Source organism: Pectinophora gossypiella, chromosome 23 (assembly GCF_024362695.1).
Source record: "Pectinophora gossypiella chromosome 23, ilPecGoss1.1, whole genome shotgun sequence".
NCBI lineage: Eukaryota > Metazoa > Arthropoda > Insecta > Lepidoptera > Gelechiidae > Pectinophora > Pectinophora gossypiella.
In genome coordinates this window covers 7,612,124-7,633,617 of record NC_065426.1, presented here as the reverse complement: position 1 = coordinate 7,633,617, position 21,494 = coordinate 7,612,124, and the positions used below count along the sequence as shown (strand labels likewise).

The window sequence follows — 21,494 nt, the reverse complement described above, 5'->3', positions numbered from 1 at the left end:
CTCTGCCCACCCCATTAGGGATTACGGGCGTGAGTTTATGTATGTATGTATGTAAATAAAACCTCAAGTATTTTTCTTACAACAACACTTTAAACGACATTCCTGTAGTTCAACGACAAGTTACTTGTTTGGCATTTATGCATAATTAGGATCACAATTTTTGTGCGTGACATTTTTATGTATGATTATAAAATTTGCATTTAACTTCTTTACAATACGAACATATTTTATACATAGTTGTTTATATACCTATTTTTTGCGGCATTACAATTATTTCCTGTAATAAAATTTGTATCACGAAATCATAACGGGGGTCAAAAGGCCACATTGAAGCAATTCATCTATAAAAGCAATATTGCCATTTGATAGTTGCTAACATTCCGCGCTTACTTTTAAATATGCGTAAATGTCACATAGCAATATTGCTTTTTAAATCAATTGTTCCGTTGCAACCTTTTTAGATATCCAGGTGACGACTGGTGATGTTAATTTGCAAATGACTAGTAAAAAAATAAAGTGTGGCGGTTTTGTTGACAACATAATTTAATAAGCGGATCAGTCTAAATATTTCAAATGCAAAGAACGCAAGGGACGGATTGGATTTTATGGTAGCTCCAAGCAAACTGATTTGTCATAAAAGGTCTTTCGGAGTGAACAGATTTATGGAAGAAATAGCAAAACCTTTTATGTGGCAGTGAAATAAACCCTATGAGGAATACCCTCCATACCACTTACGGTTGAAAGAGGGAGGCCTGTGCCCAGCAGTAGGACATATATTGTCAACCTATAGAGAAAACCTTGTAAACATCTATTTAAAAAAATACATTCGGGTGTGATTTGTGATAACAAAATGTCGCAGATAAAAAAATAAGGTATAAATATTCGGTCGGATTGAAAGAAAGAAATAAATTGAAAAAAAATCGTTATTATTTTTCAAAAAGGCGCTCATGTAATATCACTACAAGGCGACTATATACAGACTACTTATTTTTTTATGTGACTAAACCAAGTTAAAAAGATATCAAAAGTAAAATATTAAAGATACTTGTATTTTTGGATAAGTATTTTTCTTTTTCGCTGTCCTGATTAAAATACGTCCTCTGAATTATCAGAATATTCAGTTTGCTTGGTGCTAAATTCAGATCAAAAGTAAATTTTAATTAAAAACTAAACTTTGCCTCGGTAAACTATAAAATTATATTTTAAAAGAATATGTAGTCATTTATTATCAAGTTATCGTTTTGTATTTTCTATATATTATGGTCTTCAAACTAACATGAAATTAAGTAGCTTATTTATTCGATATTTAAAATTTTATGGTCTGCATTTTATACGTTTTATTTCGATATTTTCGACTCCATTTTTAAGTAGTATTATATTACTTTATTATTTAGTCGCATAACAATTTGATCTTAAATTTTAACTAAATAAGTCTGTATTATTCACTCGGTGATCACAATAATAGTTTTATCATAACAACACTACATTCGTTTCTTTACACTTCGCGAGTTGAAAAAAAAAACTAGTTCTTTCTTTGTTGCAATAGCAGAGTGGCACTTCATATAAAACGACTGTATCATATACAGTATCGCGACATACTTGTCTTAAAGCTATACAGGATGATATAAATATGTATTTGTAATACTTCGTTCTTATTTTGTGCAATGTTTTAATGGACCCGTATCGTACGCATCTTGGTCTAATATATTTACAGTAATACGGATCCCTGACTAGATGGTTACCTACATAACGTCACACCAAAAGATATAAGTCATAAGTCGATTTTATCGCAAGGTAAAGCTTTCTAGCTAAAGTACAAATACATAGCAATTGGTACTGATTCCTGTACGCACCATCTAATTTTATTTTAAGTTATACTTGTCATTCTCTTATTCGCCGTGAAGGAAAGCGACGGGCAATCGAAATTTAAAAAACCCTGCCAAAATGTTATACTGATCAGCAACCCGACAGAATTAAGTTGACAGCACACGTCAAACGTATTGCATATCAGCGAGATGCCTATTTTATTCGCCCGGGTTATTCATTCATTTTAAAGTTAACAGTTGTAAATCATCCGTCCCTTTCCTTTTGGGGCGATAAGAGAATGACGGGTATAACTTTAAGTAAAATTACGAGGTGTCTGCAGGAATCGGGGCCATTATATCATATCAGATATCGCACATCGCTGTCGTTATTTAGAATTTAAACAGTACTGGTTCATTGTGCGCTATTTGTTAATTGTTTACGATGTAAAATCTACTTTTTCTTGCTACAATTTGGCTCACAAGTCATAAACGCGATGCCAAATTAAGATAGTTTGCTATCGTTTAGGACTTGTGCTGCAGTTACCTTCTCATATTTTGCCTTTGGCGTGAGATTGTTCTTTTTTTAAAAACGGGGCCGGAAACGCCAGTACCATTATTTGTGTTTGTGAACAATTAATAGAATTACGTTCGTATAAGTTTTCTTTACAAAAAGTATAACATTATTCCGGTCCCCGCTATTTATTACCTTCAACATTGCACTTATTACAACTAGATGATAAATTCGCGATTTTTGAGAGATGTTGCCAGTAACATATCATTCGGCCTTTCTCAATGCTTTTTATATTAGAATACTATTTACTACAAAAATTCACGTACGATTCGCTTTCATTTCGTCTGTATTTATAAACTGTTATTATTTTATCGTTGAATATATTCAGGTGGGAATTTAACAAATATTATATTTGTATATCAATATCAACTACTATAATACCACGAGATAGAATAAAGAGGATGGAAAGACCTTTTTTTTTGACGTGACTTATTGTAGATTTGCCGCAGATGGCATTAACTACTTGGCCGGACAAATGGGGAGCGCTGAAGGCTCTCACCCGGTACAACGTTTAAGACAATAGGCCTGAGGGTGCCCAGTTGCGCGCGAACCTCGGCTCAGGGCGTCGTCTGAGAGGAAAAATATTTGAAAGAATTAATCGACCCTAGTGGGTCGATAGCAATAAGCGCTGAATGAGGGAAATCGTCGACCACGACGGCGGAGTCGGTATCGGGGGATGGAAAGACCCAAAACGCGCATTTAATATGAGAACCGCAGTCGCACATGCTACCGGTTCCCGCTCTCTTTTACTACTACTCCTGCAAACAGACCACTACGATAGCTCCACTGATTCTCAAATTCCATAGCCAATTTACCGGCAATATATATTTTATGTGATAAGCTGCAATTGTATCATTATTTTTTTAAGATACTGCGCACAATAGTATTTTTTTTTTAAATAGCCGGTCATACTAAGGTTTTTAGCTTTCCTGTGATAAGGAGGGATGTCCTCGCATGATAGTAAATTTTTGTTTTTTTGCCCTGCAGTTATTATGCACAAGACGACCTTTTAATATACTATCGCGGAGCTCCGTGCGTTAGTAAGTTTGCAGACGAGTGGAGTGCAAAGTTGAAGTATGAACTATTTGTTCCTACTTGTATGGCGCGCGTTTTGCGCTCACTTGGCCCTTCCAACATCTTTCTTCTATTCCGTGATAAATACAGATATCCAATAATATATCATGTTTGGTGGAAATTGACTTTGTCACGATTTAGTCCTATATATTCTCCATAGACGGTCAAGATTTCGTTATTTTTTAAATTTGACTTGTCATCATTGTTAATACTTAATAGGATAAAGTATTTTAAGCTATTTACATGCGATATTACCACATACATTATAAATGTGCAATATAATTATTAACATTATATATATTACATTCGCAACAGACGCAGGCTGATTAAAACATAAGAAAATATTTAAAAGAAATCTGTTTGATATTCTACTCTATGATACAAAAAAAATATATTTAAAAGATCAAAAGGTATCCACGCAACAAACCTTATAATATCTTCAAATGTTTTATATTCTGTCCTGCTTCACATAAGTCTTAATTATATATTTTCATCTACAAAAAAAAATGAGATTTACCAATTACCTCACATCAGAGCTAATCATAAAAAATATAATTTTGCAATCACAACTCGTAAAAATATTTCAAAGTAATTGGCGCGTAAGTTGACTAATCAATGTTTTATTGAGGAACTTCGTAATATTTCGATTAAAGCACTATATTCTGATTACTTGTGATTCATATTTCTGATGTATTTTAAATATGTACAGGTTTTGTGTTCCGAGCGGTTATTAGAACCAATTCTGTCTGAAAAAATAACAGATACAGCCGTATTGTTGTGATGTTATGTATCGTCATGCAAAAATATTATAATCATTATCTAAAATGTATAAAATCTTTCAAGTTAAAATGCCAAGACTTTTTTTACCTTTGATGAGTTTGCTCTTGGCCCCAGACGGTGCCTGTTCACTCTGGCCTAGAAAGCACCCGGGTTATATGCATTCGAAAATACAGAAGACGGCAGAGGATTCCACTCCTTTCCACTTTGATACTTTGTACTGATTAGTTGCAAAAACAAACACATTTTAAACTGTTTTTAGTACTATGAGAATCTATGGCATTCTAGATGTAAAAATATAAATCTTTGAGCAATATCTACGTCTCAGGAATACAAAACCTGTACTATTAAAGTAACATAATTCGATAAACTCCGATCAAATCGAAACGCTTAGGCCATATTCAGACTAAAGTGCAAATCTACTAAACACTTCCAATAATAAATTTTAAACGGTCCATTGAAGTATATTTTTTAAACATTTATCTATTTATCATGACTTATACCTAAGACATGTTTTACTAAACATTTTAAAAAAAGAAATACATATTTTAAAATAATATACATTTTACCTACCCCCTTTGTTACCTTTTAATATTAATACTGAAGAAAAATATCAATTATCAGTTTGACAGCCGTTAAATTATTGCTATCCTTCACTTACAATACGTGCCAGAAGGAGATGCTAGTTTTAGTCCCGTCAAATTAGATGGTTGCCCGAATCCACACCAGGGGGATTAAAAAGGTCATAACGAAGCAATTCATCGAAAAAAGCAATATTGCCATTTGTAATTTTTGCATTTGCATTGCGATGTTGCTTTTTTCAGATGAATTGTTTCGATGTGACATTTTTAACCACCCCGGTACTTTATCTACCTAATCTGTAAACTGTTTTACACTGTACAAAAAACTGTCGACAAACAAGGCTTTATATACTATTAATTGTACACATAGCAAGGGAAAACAAGACAATAAGCACATATAACATAAGGTTGGCTTATCTCTAAAAGAGATCTCTTCAAGCAAACCCTGCGTGGTGGTAAATATTATGGAAGAAAGGATGAAAATAATGGATTATTTAATGGAAGAAAGGAGCTTTCCCTGCTATATTATACGACAGTGGCCAGTGAACCATGTTCAGCCTGGTTTTTATTGTCTTCCTCAGTTACGTTCGGCATAACCAGGATTATATAAGCGCAAAACATCGCATTCATACTTTTTATAGGTTATGGCAATAGGGTCCTTTAATCTTCACTTCACTTTTATAGTTATGGCAAGCGGTCGCCATAGAGTAGACAACTATTACTGTCAGTCTTTCACAGCGATATGGGAAGTCATAAATGTAAATCTTTTGCGTTGATAGTGAGAATAAAAACTGTCTATTTCTCCCATCAGGTGTCGCTACTGTTGAGTGTTCTTAAATTTTGACAGTTCCACGTACTATTTGAGTAAACAAACATATTGTTTTGGTTATCTTTTTACACCGTAACTCTTTGCGTAGCGTTGAACTGGAAACTCAAACCGTTATATTTATTCCCTAAAGATCGGAAAGAAGAAACTTAGAAAAACTAATTGATGGCTTTTCTTTTTCGTAACTCATCCTTCATACGGGAGACACTCCATGTTGCTTCACATTTTTATAGAAATTTATCGCGAATTTTACCTGGACAGTATGAAGAACTGTCAAAATTTAGGAACACTCAACAGTGCTGCCGTCAACATTTAAGCTTGTAGTTTTTATCCTCATTATGGCATATTTTCGTATAATAAAGCCATGTCTGTATTGACATTTGACCTAGGACAATGTAACTTCGCACCCGTTATGAGGGATTTAACCTCACTATTAATATTGAAAGTAACCACAAACAACCATATACGACATTCCATCAACCCTTATCTTTATCAAAAACTATTAGATAGTATTTTTTTTACATTTCGAAGTCGAAACAAGTCCTTATAGTTGAGATTGGAATAGACTTTTTCAGTCACCACTTGTCCACATTTAGATATACTTTTTAGTGGGATTGTATCGTCTTCACGCAGTTATAGCTTATATTATATACGACTTTGATAAGTTATCCTATATCGTAAAAAATAAATTATTACAGGCTGGTTTTATCGGTACCGATTGTTTTTTTTTTAAGAACAAATAAATTCAAAATTTAAATCGAACAGATTTACATTTTTGTTCTAATTCAGGAGTTTTACATAACCTAATGAAAACTTAAGCGTTATAATCGCTCGGTTTGAAAAGTGGACGTTTACCGTCTTCACCAACCCTAGCGTCCTAAGGTGGATCGCAATAAAAGGTGTAGAAGATTGTCATATAAAAGGTCGTATGGCAGTATAAATGTTTTTTTTTAAAACCAATATAAGCTAACTCATCAAAGTATTCGATCTAGCAGTCATTCTCCACTTACTTGGATAATAAGAATTCAATCGCGTAGATCTTCTTTTGCTCCTTCTAGAAGAAGAATCAAGAAGTACACTCTTTCTTACTTCGTTTATAATTTTGTTGTTCGCTGATGCGTCTGCTTCTCTTTCTTATTGTCTCCTTTTATCTTCTCTGTCTTGCATTAGTTGTTCACATAATGGATTGCACTCTGGAAAAAGTAATCACGTGATAAAATACAAGATTTTTTTACTAAACACCTCTGCTCTCCCCACCGGGGAAACAGGCGTGATGATATGTTATAACGGCCTGAAATGACAAAGAATCTGTTTATATTGTAGTGTATACTGAACTATCCTTTTCATAATAGTGTATACTGAACTAGCCTTTGTATAATAGTGTCATACTGAACTATCCTTTGTATAATAGTGTATACTGAACTATCCTTTGTATAATAGTGTATACAGAAAGATTCTTTGTATGGTGGTAGTGTTACTGAAATTTTTATAGTGCATACTTACGGTGGCGGCACAGGACGCATGACCTCGCTAGAAATGTATTCAGCGCGTTGTGGTGGTGTGGAGCGAGCTTGAAGCGCACGGTGAAGTGACGACCAGGAGGGAGGGAGCCACTCGAATTCTGTCAGCTGGTTGATTTGCTGCCAGGGAGAGTTCAAGTTAGATATGCAGTGGTCTGCAAATTAATACCCGCATTCAAAGATGTGCACTCCAACCTTGATCCGGAGGTCCCGGGTTCGAATCCCAGTGGGGACATATCACAAAAATCACTTTGTGATCCCTAGTTTGGTTAGGACATTACAAGCTGATCACCTGATTGTCCGAAAGTAAGACCATTCGTACTAATGTAAGTACGTAGTCGTTACATGAGTCATGTCAGGGGCCTTTGGCGGCTCAATAGTAACACTGACACCAGTGTTGATGAGGATGGTAATCAACCTTACAACTGTAGAAGAAGAAGACTCCAACCTTCCTGTACTCAGTCCTCAGTTAAGGCAACCTCAACATGTTCCTCGCATTTAGCTCAAAATTGGTATACTTTAACGGCGCCTCAACCTTAACTCGAGTTTACTTCACTAAGGCATGATGTCATTAATTTCGTATTATTATGTTGGCAGTATAATATTATGCTCGACTCCAGTGAGAAAAGCCCTTAAGTCGAGGATATAAATGTCAACGTAAAATACCAAAATGCTCAGGTAAGAGAGGAAGAAGCATCGACTTAACATCTTAGAATAAGGACATAAGTGTCACACTTTTAAAATTATAATAACTGAGGACAAAAATTTAGGACAAGCCTGAAGGTACCCAGTTGGGCCGTCCACTTAGCGTAGTTGGGCAAGAACTATGTGACGTAGATGGTGCAGAACTATCTTTTCCGCAGTAATGCCAACCTGCACATAGTGCTGCTGCACGACCCCGGGCGCGTCCCGCTCCAGCACCCGCAGCGCCACGTCGGGCGGCGCCTGCTTGCTCTGGAAGCGTGTCCGCTTGGCGTAGATGGCCGAGATCTCCAGCTGCTGCAGCGTGTTGCGCAGGCGCACGAAACCTAGCACGTCGTACTGCCATATCCAGTAACCTGGAGTAAACAACATTGGATATTCAGTTAAGCTTATAAATAAACATGAAATTAAAAATTACCTATCTCAAAGGAGATTGACCAAAAGTGGTCCAAATGTCCACCACCAACTAGGCCTATGTACCGAAATAGACCTAAATACTGAGTAATAAATACCAAACCGCAGTCAAAATATGCTGTCAGTAAAAAGTTATGACTAAATAAAAAAAACATGTTTTTTTAAACAACCCCAAATCAGTTAAAAATGTGGGTTAGGAACAATGATGTAGAAAAAAAAATTCCCATGAAAAAGTTAAATATGACTGAATGTGACTGGCAAAGCCAAACTTTATTTGAAACACACGGTCACATTGGAGGCAGAATAGCTGTCCATCCGAGTTGAAAGTGTAGTTACGAGTATATACATATGGGTTTGCGACGATCCTTGCGTGGTTGGCGTTTTTCGTCGAGCTCTTTCAGACGATTTTGCTCGAAGTTGGCCACCCCTGTTTTGACACAGTGACGCTACAAGGACGTCTTGAAACCTAACCTGACCGCCTGTGACATCTCTTAAGACCTGACTGTATACATACCGTGTATGACAAGCCTCCTCAGGTTGACGCATTGCCAACATAGCAATATAAATGGATTGATGTTGCAAGCGTCAATCTGAAACAATTGATTTAATTAAAACACATAATACGGGTTCTTAGGTTGGGTTGGGTAGGAACATGAGACTCCCGATACGAGTATTTCGACACTGTTGCAAGTGCCATGACAAAAGTCGCCGCCGCCGGCGCCGCCGCCGCGGTGTGCCGTGTTGTAAGTGATATCCCTATTTTAAACGCGGTAAGAACCCGTTATTATGTGTTTTAACTATAATAATAAGCGCGTAAACTTAAAACAATTGATTTAACTTTCATTTCAAAGTTTAAAATCGAATGTCCTTTATAAAGTTTTCATATAGATGGAAACCTGTTGTCCATGATGAGAAAATTAAATCGGAGTCGGACGTCTATTTACTTAAGTATATAGTCGTTATATGAGCCATGTCAGGGGCCTTTGGCGGCTCAATAGCAACCCTGACACCTGGGTTGATTAGGTCGGTCATTGGCATCAGAACCCACACGAGACAGACCAATCAATCAACTTATTTACCAGGGTTTTCAAGGCGCCTTAAACTCTAAATTAGCTTAACGATTATTTACTCCGTGACCTCCGTGGTCCAGTGGTTGAGCGTTGGGCTCACGATCCGGAGGTCCTGGGTTCGAATCCCAGTGGGGACATATCACAAAAATCACTTTCTGGTCCAAAAGTTTGGTTAGGACACTACAGGCTGGTCACCTGATTGTCCGAAGGCACGTTAAGCCGTTGGTCCCGGTTACTACTTACTGATTTAAGTACGTAGTCGCTACAATAGCAACGCTGACACCAGGTTTGATGAGGTTGGTCCACCTCACAACCCACACGATAGAAGATTTACTATGAACTTGCGGATAAAAGAATAGTGTTTTAATAACTTGTGGGTATTGGAGATTCTTGACGACGCGGTGGTAGGAGTCCATATGGTTGTAAGGGCAGTCCGCCCACACCAGCTCGCGGAGGCTGTGCTTGTAGCGGACCAGGGCAGTCAGCAGCGGCGCGTACAGCTGGGACCAAATACAACTATACTTTACAAATCAAATATACTTTATTGCACAGAACTAAATTGCAACAATCAACGTACGTCCAGTATACTTGCATCAGACAACACATGAATACAGTACAATTTAATAATAGTTATAACAACAACAACAATGTTAATAATAATTATTTGCTATATACGGCTAGGAAAATCAACAAGTTTAACGGTTTCAACCGCTTTGAGACGTTGGTTAGACTAAATGTTACCTAATATTAAAAATGTTCCTAACATCTGTGGTAGTTTACCAAATGACATTTAAATATGGCCGTAAGCTCCCTTAATAACATAAACAACCCATATGGTCCCACTGCTGGGCACAGGCCTCCGCTCAATCAACCAGGGGGTACACACTGCTTAATCGTATTTTGTAATTTTATGAAGGGTTAAGTAGTTGTAATTATATTTTAGAGGAGAAGATAGGACAAGAAACTGCAACACATCTTTTTTTAATCAATGTAGGTATACATTACAAGTTATTTAATAACTAGAGAAACACATTTAATTATGTCCATTTTAAGCTGCCTCAACCATGTCTCTGCCGCATCCGTCACACAATGCAGCTCGGCATTTTATCGAGCGATCATTTTGTACACCTTTCCACCTATAGACCAGACCATAGAGAACTTGTTGAGCATGGCCAGTGTACGCGGACGATGTCGACGGTCAGGTATGTTGTACCACGAGTCAACAACTACTTCGGTGACAGAACACTTCGTAAACGCATACCGTATCTGTACAACATGCTGCCGGTCGACATACGTCAGGAGTGCAATATAAATAAATTTAGAAAATCTTTATTTAAACATCTCATGCAAAAGGTGTCTTAAACATAATAACATCAAGCGAACTCCACCCCCACAGACAAACTGAGGAATTGGTTTTGTGGGGTTTTTATTGTACCCATATTTTCTGTATTTCTCATGAAAAATAAACATTTTACTTACTTACTTACTTACTATACTTACAGTTTTACAAAAGTATACTTTGATGGAGATCAGACACATTCCCTCGAGTAGAACGTTGTCTATCACCTCGCTGAATTTACGAAACGGCAACGAGACCTGGAAACAATGCGCACGAATAATTACAACCTTATTACATTGTAAATTATTATTTTATTATTATTGTAATAAAATAATAATAAAACACTTTATTGCACACAAATTTACAAGACATTTACAGGATAAACTTATAAATATTACTATTTTGTAAATTTGGAACTCAAACAGCGAATTATGTAATAATGGAACGACATTAGGATGACCTACGAATAAAAGGATGACGTATGAACGTGTGCGAGTGAATAAGAGGATAAAAGCGTGAAGTATGAAAGGGACAGAAGGTGTTAGAGGAGATAAACATGTATTAAGAAAGAACGTTAGAACGGTTTACTGTAAAGGTGTTTTTTTTTTAAATTTCGATCACGACCCCACAATAATTTTGGGCACAAGCGAAAATATACCCCTTGGTTTTTTTTATTACTCATAAAATTAGTTTTGGGTACCTGCCTACAATCTCACAAGTGAAGATGTGGTTTAAGATGGTACACGCTTAACTAGTAAATGCCTGATGACTTTAGTTTTGAGAAAGTGAAGTCGGCCGGACTATGGCTCGTGGTACTATAAAATCGGCAGCTATGTGTGTGTACAGTACAGTGTGTACAGTACAGTGTGTACAGTATAGTGTGTACAGTACAGTGTGTACAGTATAGTGTACTCACAATGTGAAGCGAGACGTCCAGCCCGTTAGGGTAGCAGGGCGCGATGTGGTCCCAGCGCAGTGGCTGCATAGCTTCTCGCTCGGATATGACGAGGGACAGGTGGCTGAACAATGGCAGGTGGGACAGCGTCTCCAGCGCTGACGTGTTTATGTAGTCATAGTCCACTGCTATGTGCTGGAATGAAACATAAAATCCTTACTAAATGGGTTCCGGATGTCCCGGGTTGGTTGGCATCTAATGACTTCAATGTATAATTGTAAAGAGAATAAATAATATATTAATGTGTGTATATTTTAATGTTATAAATGTATATGTGTGTCGTAGGTTTTACATGAATATTTTTTTTTTTTATTATTAATCTCTTTAAGTGAAATTGCCACTGGCTAAAAGATGCATATGTCTGGTATCCATGATATTAGAATGTTAAACGAAGACAACGAGAAACAGCGCCATCAAATCAAATCAAATATACTTTATTGCACAGAACTAAAATCTCAACAATCAGACATAACACATGAATACAGTGCCATCTATATTTTTATTAGGGGAAGTGGCCTGGGTCATGTTTAATACACAACAATTGTAAATTACAACGACAATTTGATGTTCATTACGTAGCTAATATGAAACTGCAAAATATTCGTGTTCACATACTCCGCAATGTACATCAAATTGTCATTGTAATTTACAATTGTAAGTTTTATTAAACAGGCCCCTGGACAGTTCCTCATTCTATTTTTAACTTACTTGTAAGGTGGAGAAGACCATGAGGCTGGAGTTGCTCCGCGACAGCACGCTGTCCGCGATTGAGGGCATCTCGTCGAACGACAGCGGACGACTGTAGTATTCTATCTGTTCGTGCTGCAAATATAACAAGTTTCATGTTCATCATCAGTTAAGAGCGGTGGTGACTCTCACTGTGACTTCACAGGTACAAATCCCAGCACGGGTCTAAACCAACGATTTTCGTATTCATGTTTGGAAAACATCGCGAGGAAACCCACGTTCCCGAGAAATGAGTTTCGGAGGTATGTGACCAAACCTGTATGGGTTGGTTTTCCCTTCGCGGATTCGAAGGTCAGAGAGGCGCTTGTCTAAAAAATCTTCAGATTAGGCCAGCGGAGCCCGTGAAAAAACATTCATCGCCATCAGTCAACTTCCTCCTCTATTTTGCTTAGCTTGTTTTTTTTTTCAGCTGCTTATATCCCAACTGTGGTAGTCAGACGTACCTACAGCTGTCGTAAGATAACCACACCTCCCGAGTTTTCTGTCAGACCAACGATAGGTGGTGAGCCGTATCGCCTTTAATGGTCGAGCCAACTGTGTTAGTGAAAACTGCACTTAAGATAAATTAGTAACTCTTTGGTGCAAGTCCGATACCAGGGTGCGAACTGAAGATCACGTAAGTAACATAAACTGCCTATATACGTTCCACTGCTGGGCACAGGCCTCCCCTCAATCAACCGGAGGGGGTATGGGGCATACTCCACCACGCTGCTCCACTGCGGGTTGGTGGAGGTGTTTTTACGGCTAACAGCCGGGACCAACGGCTTAACGTGCCCTCCGAAGCACGGAATCATCTTACTTTTTCGGACAATCAGGTGATTCAAGCCTGAAAAGTCCTTACCAAACAAAGGACAGTCTCACAAAGTGATTTCGACAATGTCCCCATCGGGAATCGAACCCGGACCTTCAGATCGTGAGCCTAACGCTCTAACCACTAGACCAAGGAGGCTGTAAGTATGAATATTACTTACCATATACCTATCGTTGTCATTCGCCGCGTCCATCTCACACCAGAACAGAGCCAGATTCGATATGCAGTGCGAATTTTTGAACACAAGACTCTCAGTCACTACCCTGGAAAAGTAAATGTATCATTATTAACATCAATTAGCGGCCTCCGTGGTCCAGTAGTTTAAGCGTTGGTCTCACGATCCGGAGGTCCCGGGTTCGAATCCCGGTGGGGACACTATCACAAAAATCACTTTATGCTCCATAGTTTGGTTAGGTCATTACAGGTTGATAACCTGATTGTCCGAAAGTAAGATGATCCGTGTTTCGGAAAGCACGTTAAGCCGTTATGTCAGGGGCCTTTGGCGGCTCAATAGTTACCCTGACACCAGGGTAGATGGTGTTGATATTTCACCTCACAACCCACACGATTAAAGATTATTAACATAATATAGCATCACGCCTGCATCCCCTAAGGGGTAGGCAGAAGTTATATTGGTCAATAACCCATCTGAATTAAGTTGACAGCACACGTCAAACGGGTTGCATATGAGCGAGTTGCCTATTTTATTCGCCCGGGTTATTCATTCATTTTAAAATTAACAGTTGTTAATCATCTGTCCTTTTTCTTTTCGACGGATAGGAAGATGACAGGTATAACTTAAAATAAAATTATATGAGTATTGGAATCAGCACCAATTTATTTATTTATTTATATTTATTTATTTAATGTATATATACCTGTTTAGTTTAGCTGGAGACAATCTGTAATTGTGCTGTAAGTAGCTTGGTCCGATGAATATTATTTCCTCTAGTTTCACTGAGTCGAAGAATCTGTAAAAAGACACAAGAAATCAAACAAAATTTCATTTTTATTCACCACCTGTCACGTTGGTCTAACAGATATCTCAGTGAGATGTGGATACTCAGTTCTTCTTGCGATGGATGTACCTCTGACTACCCCAATTGGGATTTAGTCGTGAGCTATGTCATGTAATGGTTCATAGTCATTATTGGAGTCAGTGATTTACGTTGGTATTATATGTTTATTTTATCTATTATTAATCATCACCAGCCCATTAACGTCCCCACTGCTGGGGCACGGGCCTTCCCTATGGATGGATAGGGAGATCGGGCCTTAAACCACCACGCGGGCCCAGTGCGGATTGGTGGTTATTAACAACTGCTAATGCAGCCAGGACCAACTGCTTAACGTGCCTTCCGAAGCACGGAGGAGCTCGAGATGAAAACTATTTTTTTTTGTGGTCACCCATCCTATGACCGGCCTTTGCGAAAGTTGCTTAACTTCAACAATCGCAAACCGAGCGCGTTTACCGCTGCGCCACCGAGCTCCTCCTCCTATTATTAATATTTATTCATTTTTCTATTATTTTATTATTTATTGTATTGCGCTGCGCCATCCCGCGCCCAGTACATAAAGTTCTTGCACTCTAAGGTTGCCTGGCAGAAATTACTGTTTAGAAATAAGGCCGCCTACTGTGCTTATTTTATTCGTTTTGTACATGTCCTAAACTTATGTCTTTGTGCATTAAAGAATTATTGATTGATTGATTGAGTCTCGAAAGTCCAAGCTCAAGGTCTGCAAAATCTTCAAATCAAATCAAATATACTTTATTGCACAGAACTAAAATTTCAACAATCAGACATAACACATGAATACAGTACAATCAAGTACAGTACAAGTACAGTAGTAATCTTCTGTTTTGTTTTCAGACAACACTTATAATTTATCTCCATATAAAACATTGCAATATTCGTAATTTGAATGTATATTTGCATAAACCAATTTATTTCAGCCATTTATTAATAAACTTTCTCCTAATTAATTGCTAATGAGCCAGAGGCTTGTGTAAATGTGCGTGCAAAGAATAGCTAATTAGTGAATTAATAAATCATCCATCATTTAGTTAAATATATAATGGAGAAATTGTAACTACGTAAGTAACATAACATCGCGCCTGTAGCCCCGAAGGGGTAGGCAGAGGTGTAAAGTACACCCAGTCCTCGCCAGCTATGTTTAAGTCCCATGTATGCCTTCAGCGCTCCCCATTTGTCCGGCCAAGTAGTTAATGCCATCTGCGGCAAATCTACAATAAGCCACGTCAAAAAAAAGCCCATTGCCATTATCCGGTCATAAATCCAGGAAACCACGTAATACGAGTACTTATAAATTATCTATGATCTAAACATAAATTCAAATGTAGAATAGAATAGAAATAGTTTATCACAAAAAAGACAATAACATCATATCTTTTTTTCTTTTCTTTTTATTATTGTTCGTGTCATTATATGTTTATTGCACCAGCCCATGCTCCAATGCATTAACTTCTTTCACCCTAAGGTTGTTTGGCAGAAATTGCTATTTAGCAATAAGGCCGCCTATTGTACTTATGTTTTTATTCGTATGTTTATGTCCTTTGTATATGTCGTTGTGCAATAAAGTATTATTGATTGATTGATTGATTGAAAATTTACGCTAGACAAATGTCAAACTCATAAGGTTGAATTCAGTGGTTTATAGCACAAGGCGGGATTCAAACCTATGACTCTAGATGTAAGTCACGCGTTCACTGAAAAGGGCAATCACGGAATCACAGATAATTAAATATATAACGGAGCAAAGATTAAATGTGGATAAAGAGAAAATATAAATCGAAAAAAAAATTCTGACTCGGACGGGACTTGAACCCGCTGTTCTCGCCAAGCCGGGACGAGCGTGTCAACCATTACACCACAGGGTCATCGTCCTGTTCATGCGAAAAGAAAGAAAAAACAATTATTTTTCGATTATTTAGAAGATATGAATGCATGGGATTAACTGTCTGAGAACTGATATTAGGCAGCTAAATTACTCAATTGTATACCAATATTTTATGTTTTTTTTTTTTAAAGAACGTCTAGGGCCCTGTGCCGACGTTTTTCTTGCAGCTTCTTTTCCCCGGCTATACAGGTTGTGAGAAGCTGCAGTAGTTTTAGGCGGATGAGACGTTCGTTATGTAAAAATTGACGATTCAAAGTGTAACTATGTTACCTACTGAATAAAGATATTTTTGAATTTGAATTAAAATTTTCTCTTTATGAGTTTCCATAAAAACGGGTATGTGCGCATGCCATAAAAGAAAAAACATTTAAAAACGGATACAACATACACACACATAAACAACCTATATACGTCCCACTGCTGGGCACAGGCCTCCCCTCAATCAACCGGAGGGGGTATGGAGCATATTCCAACATGCTGCTCAAAAAAAAAAAAATGTATTTTATTTTTTACATGTTTTTCTTAAACTAGTTACTGGAGCCTCCTTTTAAGCAAAATATGCCTGTACCAGGAGACCCCGCTCTTCTATAACAGTAGTAAATAGGTAAGAAAGTTTTGTTACCTTTACGTTTTACAAATAAGCAATTAAAGAATGTTTGTATAATGTGTGTGTGTGTGTGCAAAGAAAATGGATATAATATTAAATATATAACGTAAGACTTATATATGACTTTACAACGCAAGAATAAGAATATAAATGTAAGATGGGCTGGTCAAAGTCATCTTCCACAGTATTTTATAAACCACAAAAATGATTCACAAAGCAACAATGAGCCTGTTATGCAATATTGAGTTAGAACGCGCTAGATATTAGGTCGATAACTGGTTGCTACGTACGCAATCGTTGGCAATGATGTAATAGATGATTAGATCGATTGTTTTATCAACAACGTTGCTATAATACGATGAATAGACAGACGCAATTCACGCCTATAATGGTACAAGGGTGGGCAGAGTGATAAGCAACAAGATTGAAACTTTCTGACCTTCCAACCCGCGAAGGGAAAACCAGCCCAATACATGTTAAGTTAGGTTAGATTAAAAGACAGTTTGTAAGACACATGATGAACCGTAATAATGGAGTGCGTTCGGAATGAGGCTGAGAGATACATTTTTTTTATGTTAATCAATTACAACTGCGAGGTTGGTATATGTAATAGTGTCTTGGCCTCCCCTACTTCGGACGACGCTAAGGCACTTTATAAGTTATTTAATTATGAGGGTGGCATATTCTGTATAGAAAAAACCCTCTATAAAATAAAAGAAAAAAAAACACGATGAACCGTATAATGGCAGTTTTCCAGCTTGTCGCTTATTGGGCATCGGACTCTTGATCCAGACATCCCGAGTTCGAATCCCGGTGGGGACAAATTGGCGAAAAACACTTTGTGATCCCTAGTTCGCTAGGACCGATTGTCTGAACAATGATCAGTGCTCCGGAAGATACGTTAAGCCGTTGGTCCCGGTTATTACTTACTAATGTAAATACGTACCTCTGACTACCCCAATTGGGATATAGTCGTGAGCTTATGTGATGTTAATTTACACTGAAAGGTTGAAACTGTCTGTGACTCACTCGGGCAGTACGATGCTGAAGAACTTGTCGAGCTGCTCACCCTCGCAGTCGATGTGGACGTGAAGTTTCGTGACGTTCCTCCTGAAGAGTCGCGCGAGGAACAGGTTTTTCTCTGTCTGCTTTGTTTGCAGGCGAACTAAGTCTCTGAAAATAAATAATATTTTATAGTACACACATATACATACACATACACACAAGGAGGCTACGCTACGTTCCGAAAAAAAAAAGGTGGCATTGTAGAGATTTTCCTGCGTTTAACCTTCCAATTTCATGGATAACAGACATAATCTTTTATCTAAATTTGGGTATAAATGATGACCCTTGTTATTACACCCAGGCACAAAACATCAGCAATAAAACTAATTGTTGCTTGATATTTGGATCACATTATGTATAGAATGATGTTCCTACCTATATTACTTCTCTTTATTTAGATCAGAATAATAATGGGTGGAAGTTGTAATTGTACCTTGTTGTATAAAAAGAGTCATCATTTATACCCAGAAACAAAGCTAAAAGATGCATATGTTTGTTATCTATGAAATTAAAAGTTTAAATTAAGAAAAACTTAACAACGCCATCTATCGTGTTTTTGGGGAACGCTGATTGGAGAGACCCTCATTACTAATAGAATGGGCAAAGCCATTACGCGATTGATGGGGCACAATCGGTGATGTGCTGTTCCCAGGATTGTACCCAAAGTGGGAATGTTCCCGACGTAAAAACTCTTTTAATATTAAGAACACTGGCTGCTTGTTTTTTTCAAATTGTTCTTCTATATGTGTATCGTAAATGTAGAAGGTCTTATTCAAAAGACAACTTACAGCCAATTTTAATACAAACAATTATTTTTTTTAAGTACTAATCATACAACTTGATAAAGGACACAACTCAGCAATCGGTTTGCGGGAAACTGAGCCCTAAAACATAATATAAACAGGTCGCTTTTTCCGACAATCGGGAGATAGCCTGCAATGTCCTAATCAAACCAGGGACCTACCGGGATTCGAACCTGGGCCCTCAGGATCGCGAGCCCAACGCTCAACCATCGGACTGCAGAGGCCAATAACATACGAGTAGCAGCTGAAAGTGTTATATGTATGTTTTTTTTCTCTCTCAGAACTGCAGTATTCAAATTATCTACCCATGGTTCATTGCCTTCTACTTAATGCAGTGGTAAAAGTGTATGTATGCTGAAGCATTCACAATCTGTCACATTAACATACATACATACATTATAGAGATGAGATATTAACCAAAATTGTTGAAATATTACAATGGAGATCCTACACTTTGGATAACCTGTAGCAATCTACAGTAATCTACATGCAGGCATTCCAACAATGGGCGGGCATGCCTTACACGCCAATACTGCTTAGCAAAAAAAGCTTATGGTTGGAAAACCGATCGCAAGTTAGAGGGGAAAAAAAAATTACAATGTAAATAAAAAAAAAGTTCTGTGCAATAAAGTATTATTTGATTTGATTAAATAATGTATGTGTGTGTGTACTGTAAAGTGTGTATTACAATATACAATATATGTAATTGGTAATTATCATTGTTAAATCTAGACAGTGCCACCTATATTATTTTTGAGGCACATAGCCCTCATTGAATGAAATGATTTGCATTGTAAATCTGCTATTGACTGACACACAGCAGATTAGTAAATTGAAAACTGTGAAGCTATCCTAATAAAAGCAAGAGGAATTCCCCTACCAAGCTTCCCTAATAAGGGGAATTCCTTCTGCCTGTTCTGAGGGTCTAAAAAGGCAACATGGAAGCTTTTGTATGGCATTTGTACTTATGATATGTTAGTGGTGAAAATGGAGATGAAACAAAAGGTGGGAAGACGATCTACCACAAGGTTGGAGAAGGTCAACAGGCGACAGACAGGCGCAATAAGGAGGAGGCCTATGTCCTAGAGCAACCCAACATATAAATATACGTAAAAGAGAATGAATTATTATTATTAGGGAATTAATAAAGTAAAACTATGTAATAATGTCAGTGAATAAAGGCTATTTTTTTATTTATTTTAGTGAGCTCAGTTATTCACATTTAAACTAAGTGCTGTGTAATATTGCTATATTGCTTTTTGAGATAAATTGCTTCAATGTGGCCTCTTTAACCTCACTGTTCCGCATACAATAACTGATAAATAAATAACTTTACCAACATCATCAACCCTGGTGTCATGGGTTGATGAGGTTGGTAACCCACATGATTAGGTTGGTAATCCACCTCATAACCCACACAATAAGAGAAGAATAAATAATCAAAGAAGGGTAGGGGTAAAGTTGAGTAGGGTAAGTAGAATAGGGTAGGGTTGGGTGAATAGGGGCACTCACCTGTGTCCCTCAAACATAATCAGCGCATTCCTCCAGTTGCGGCAGACAGCTGTGGCTGTGAGGGTGTCGGCCAGACTCAGGTGGTCCATCACACACCGCAGTGGGAGGAGAGGCAGGGATTCCCACCCCAATGCCATCTGGTTCAAATGGAAAATAAATAAATATTAAAATTAGAAGCTGTTTATTTTTTAGCATCACTCCTGTATTGGTAGGCAGAGATTCGTAGTATATACCCACTTGTCTCCAACTATGTTTAAGTTCCATGTCAGTGGGAGTGAGCCTATTGCTATTAACCTACATTAAGCTTATTTCATATCTCTCTTAATGTTTACATGAATTTGAATGTTATGTAGTAGGTACCTATGATATGAATTAGAATAATATTTAACTTAAATCTGCAAGATTATATTTAAACTCAAACAAACATCAATAATGATATAAAACTACATTTATATAATAAAAAAATATATTAGATTAACTATTATAACATAGCTATTACCTAACTCTATGTATAGGCAAGGGAAATAAGGCGATTGCAAAATTGCGCACTTACATTAAAAAATAATAAGGCAAGGAAAGGACTTGTATACAGCTCTGCTGCAAAATGAAAGGGATTTCCTGTTCACCTTTTCAAGTACCGAACTGCCAAGCCCTAATAAGAAACAAATAAACACTAACCCCAGCTGATTTGGCATAGTGACGACATAACAGCTGTTTGATAGAAAGTGGGTTGAATAAAAAAACTAACGCAAACTGCGTAAAAAGCATCAGTACTGCATCCAAATCGTTTACCACCGCTCCAAAAGCATTTTACACAAAATATAAAGTACATTTCAAGGTTGCACAGTGCAATATAAGAAAATTGCGACGATTTTTCGAGTACAAAGAAAGGTCAAACACAAACCTTGGATTGTCGATTTCTTATGACGGAAAAATATTTGTTCACAAGTCACGTTGTTAACAGAGCACTAATTATAACAAGAGAAAGTCACTGACTGTTCAGTTGTCTACACGTCCATTGTAAATCGAAATATCGCGCAAATTAACGATTCGAACAACTCAAAAAATTCGATCCCACTTTTTCTAATACTTTGTGCGTTTGCGCGATCGACCAATCACAAGTCAGCAGCTACTGTCAAATCTTATGCTTCGTTTTCATTCAATAATAATATCATATTTTTTAATGCTAATTATTATCCCCTTACTATACTCATTTCAAGTAGTCACTACGTTTTTAAGGGCTCTTGGTTATCACGTCCTCAGTGTGGAGTGTGCATGAGATGGTACAGGCACACTTAGACAGCTACACCAAAAATGTATCTTGCGACATAAATGTCAAGTTCTAAGCGCCGTCTCACATAAAAAAAAAAACTAGTTACATATTCAAATTATTAAT

At 37.3% G+C, this 21,494-nt stretch overlaps 1 protein-coding gene across 1 annotated transcript in view; it reads right to left on the bottom strand.

Annotated features, from left to right (window-relative positions):
- Positions 1-21,211, bottom strand: part of LOC126377549 (uncharacterized) — a 28,333-nt gene extending 7,122 nt beyond the window's left edge. Inside the window, exons 1-13 of the mRNA XM_050025345.1 lie at positions 21,003-21,211; positions 20,099-20,235; positions 17,748-17,891; positions 14,071-14,163; positions 13,353-13,455; positions 12,343-12,456; positions 11,596-11,769; positions 10,841-10,936; positions 9,712-9,840; positions 8,785-8,860; positions 8,028-8,212; positions 7,138-7,274; positions 63-6,827 (exon numbers count right to left, since the gene is read on the bottom strand). Of these exons, the coding sequence (XP_049881302.1) occupies positions 6,809-6,827; positions 7,138-7,274; positions 8,028-8,212; positions 8,785-8,860; positions 9,712-9,840; positions 10,841-10,936; positions 11,596-11,769; positions 12,343-12,456; positions 13,353-13,455; positions 14,071-14,163; positions 17,748-17,891; positions 20,099-20,235 (1,407 nt within the window). The 5' untranslated portion in view covers positions 21,003-21,211 and the 3' untranslated portion in view covers positions 63-6,808. The remainder of the gene's footprint in view (positions 1-62; positions 6,828-7,137; positions 7,275-8,027; positions 8,213-8,784; positions 8,861-9,711; positions 9,841-10,840; positions 10,937-11,595; positions 11,770-12,342; positions 12,457-13,352; positions 13,456-14,070; positions 14,164-17,747; positions 17,892-20,098; positions 20,236-21,002) is intronic.
- Between the last annotated feature and the right edge of the window lie 283 nt (positions 21,212-21,494).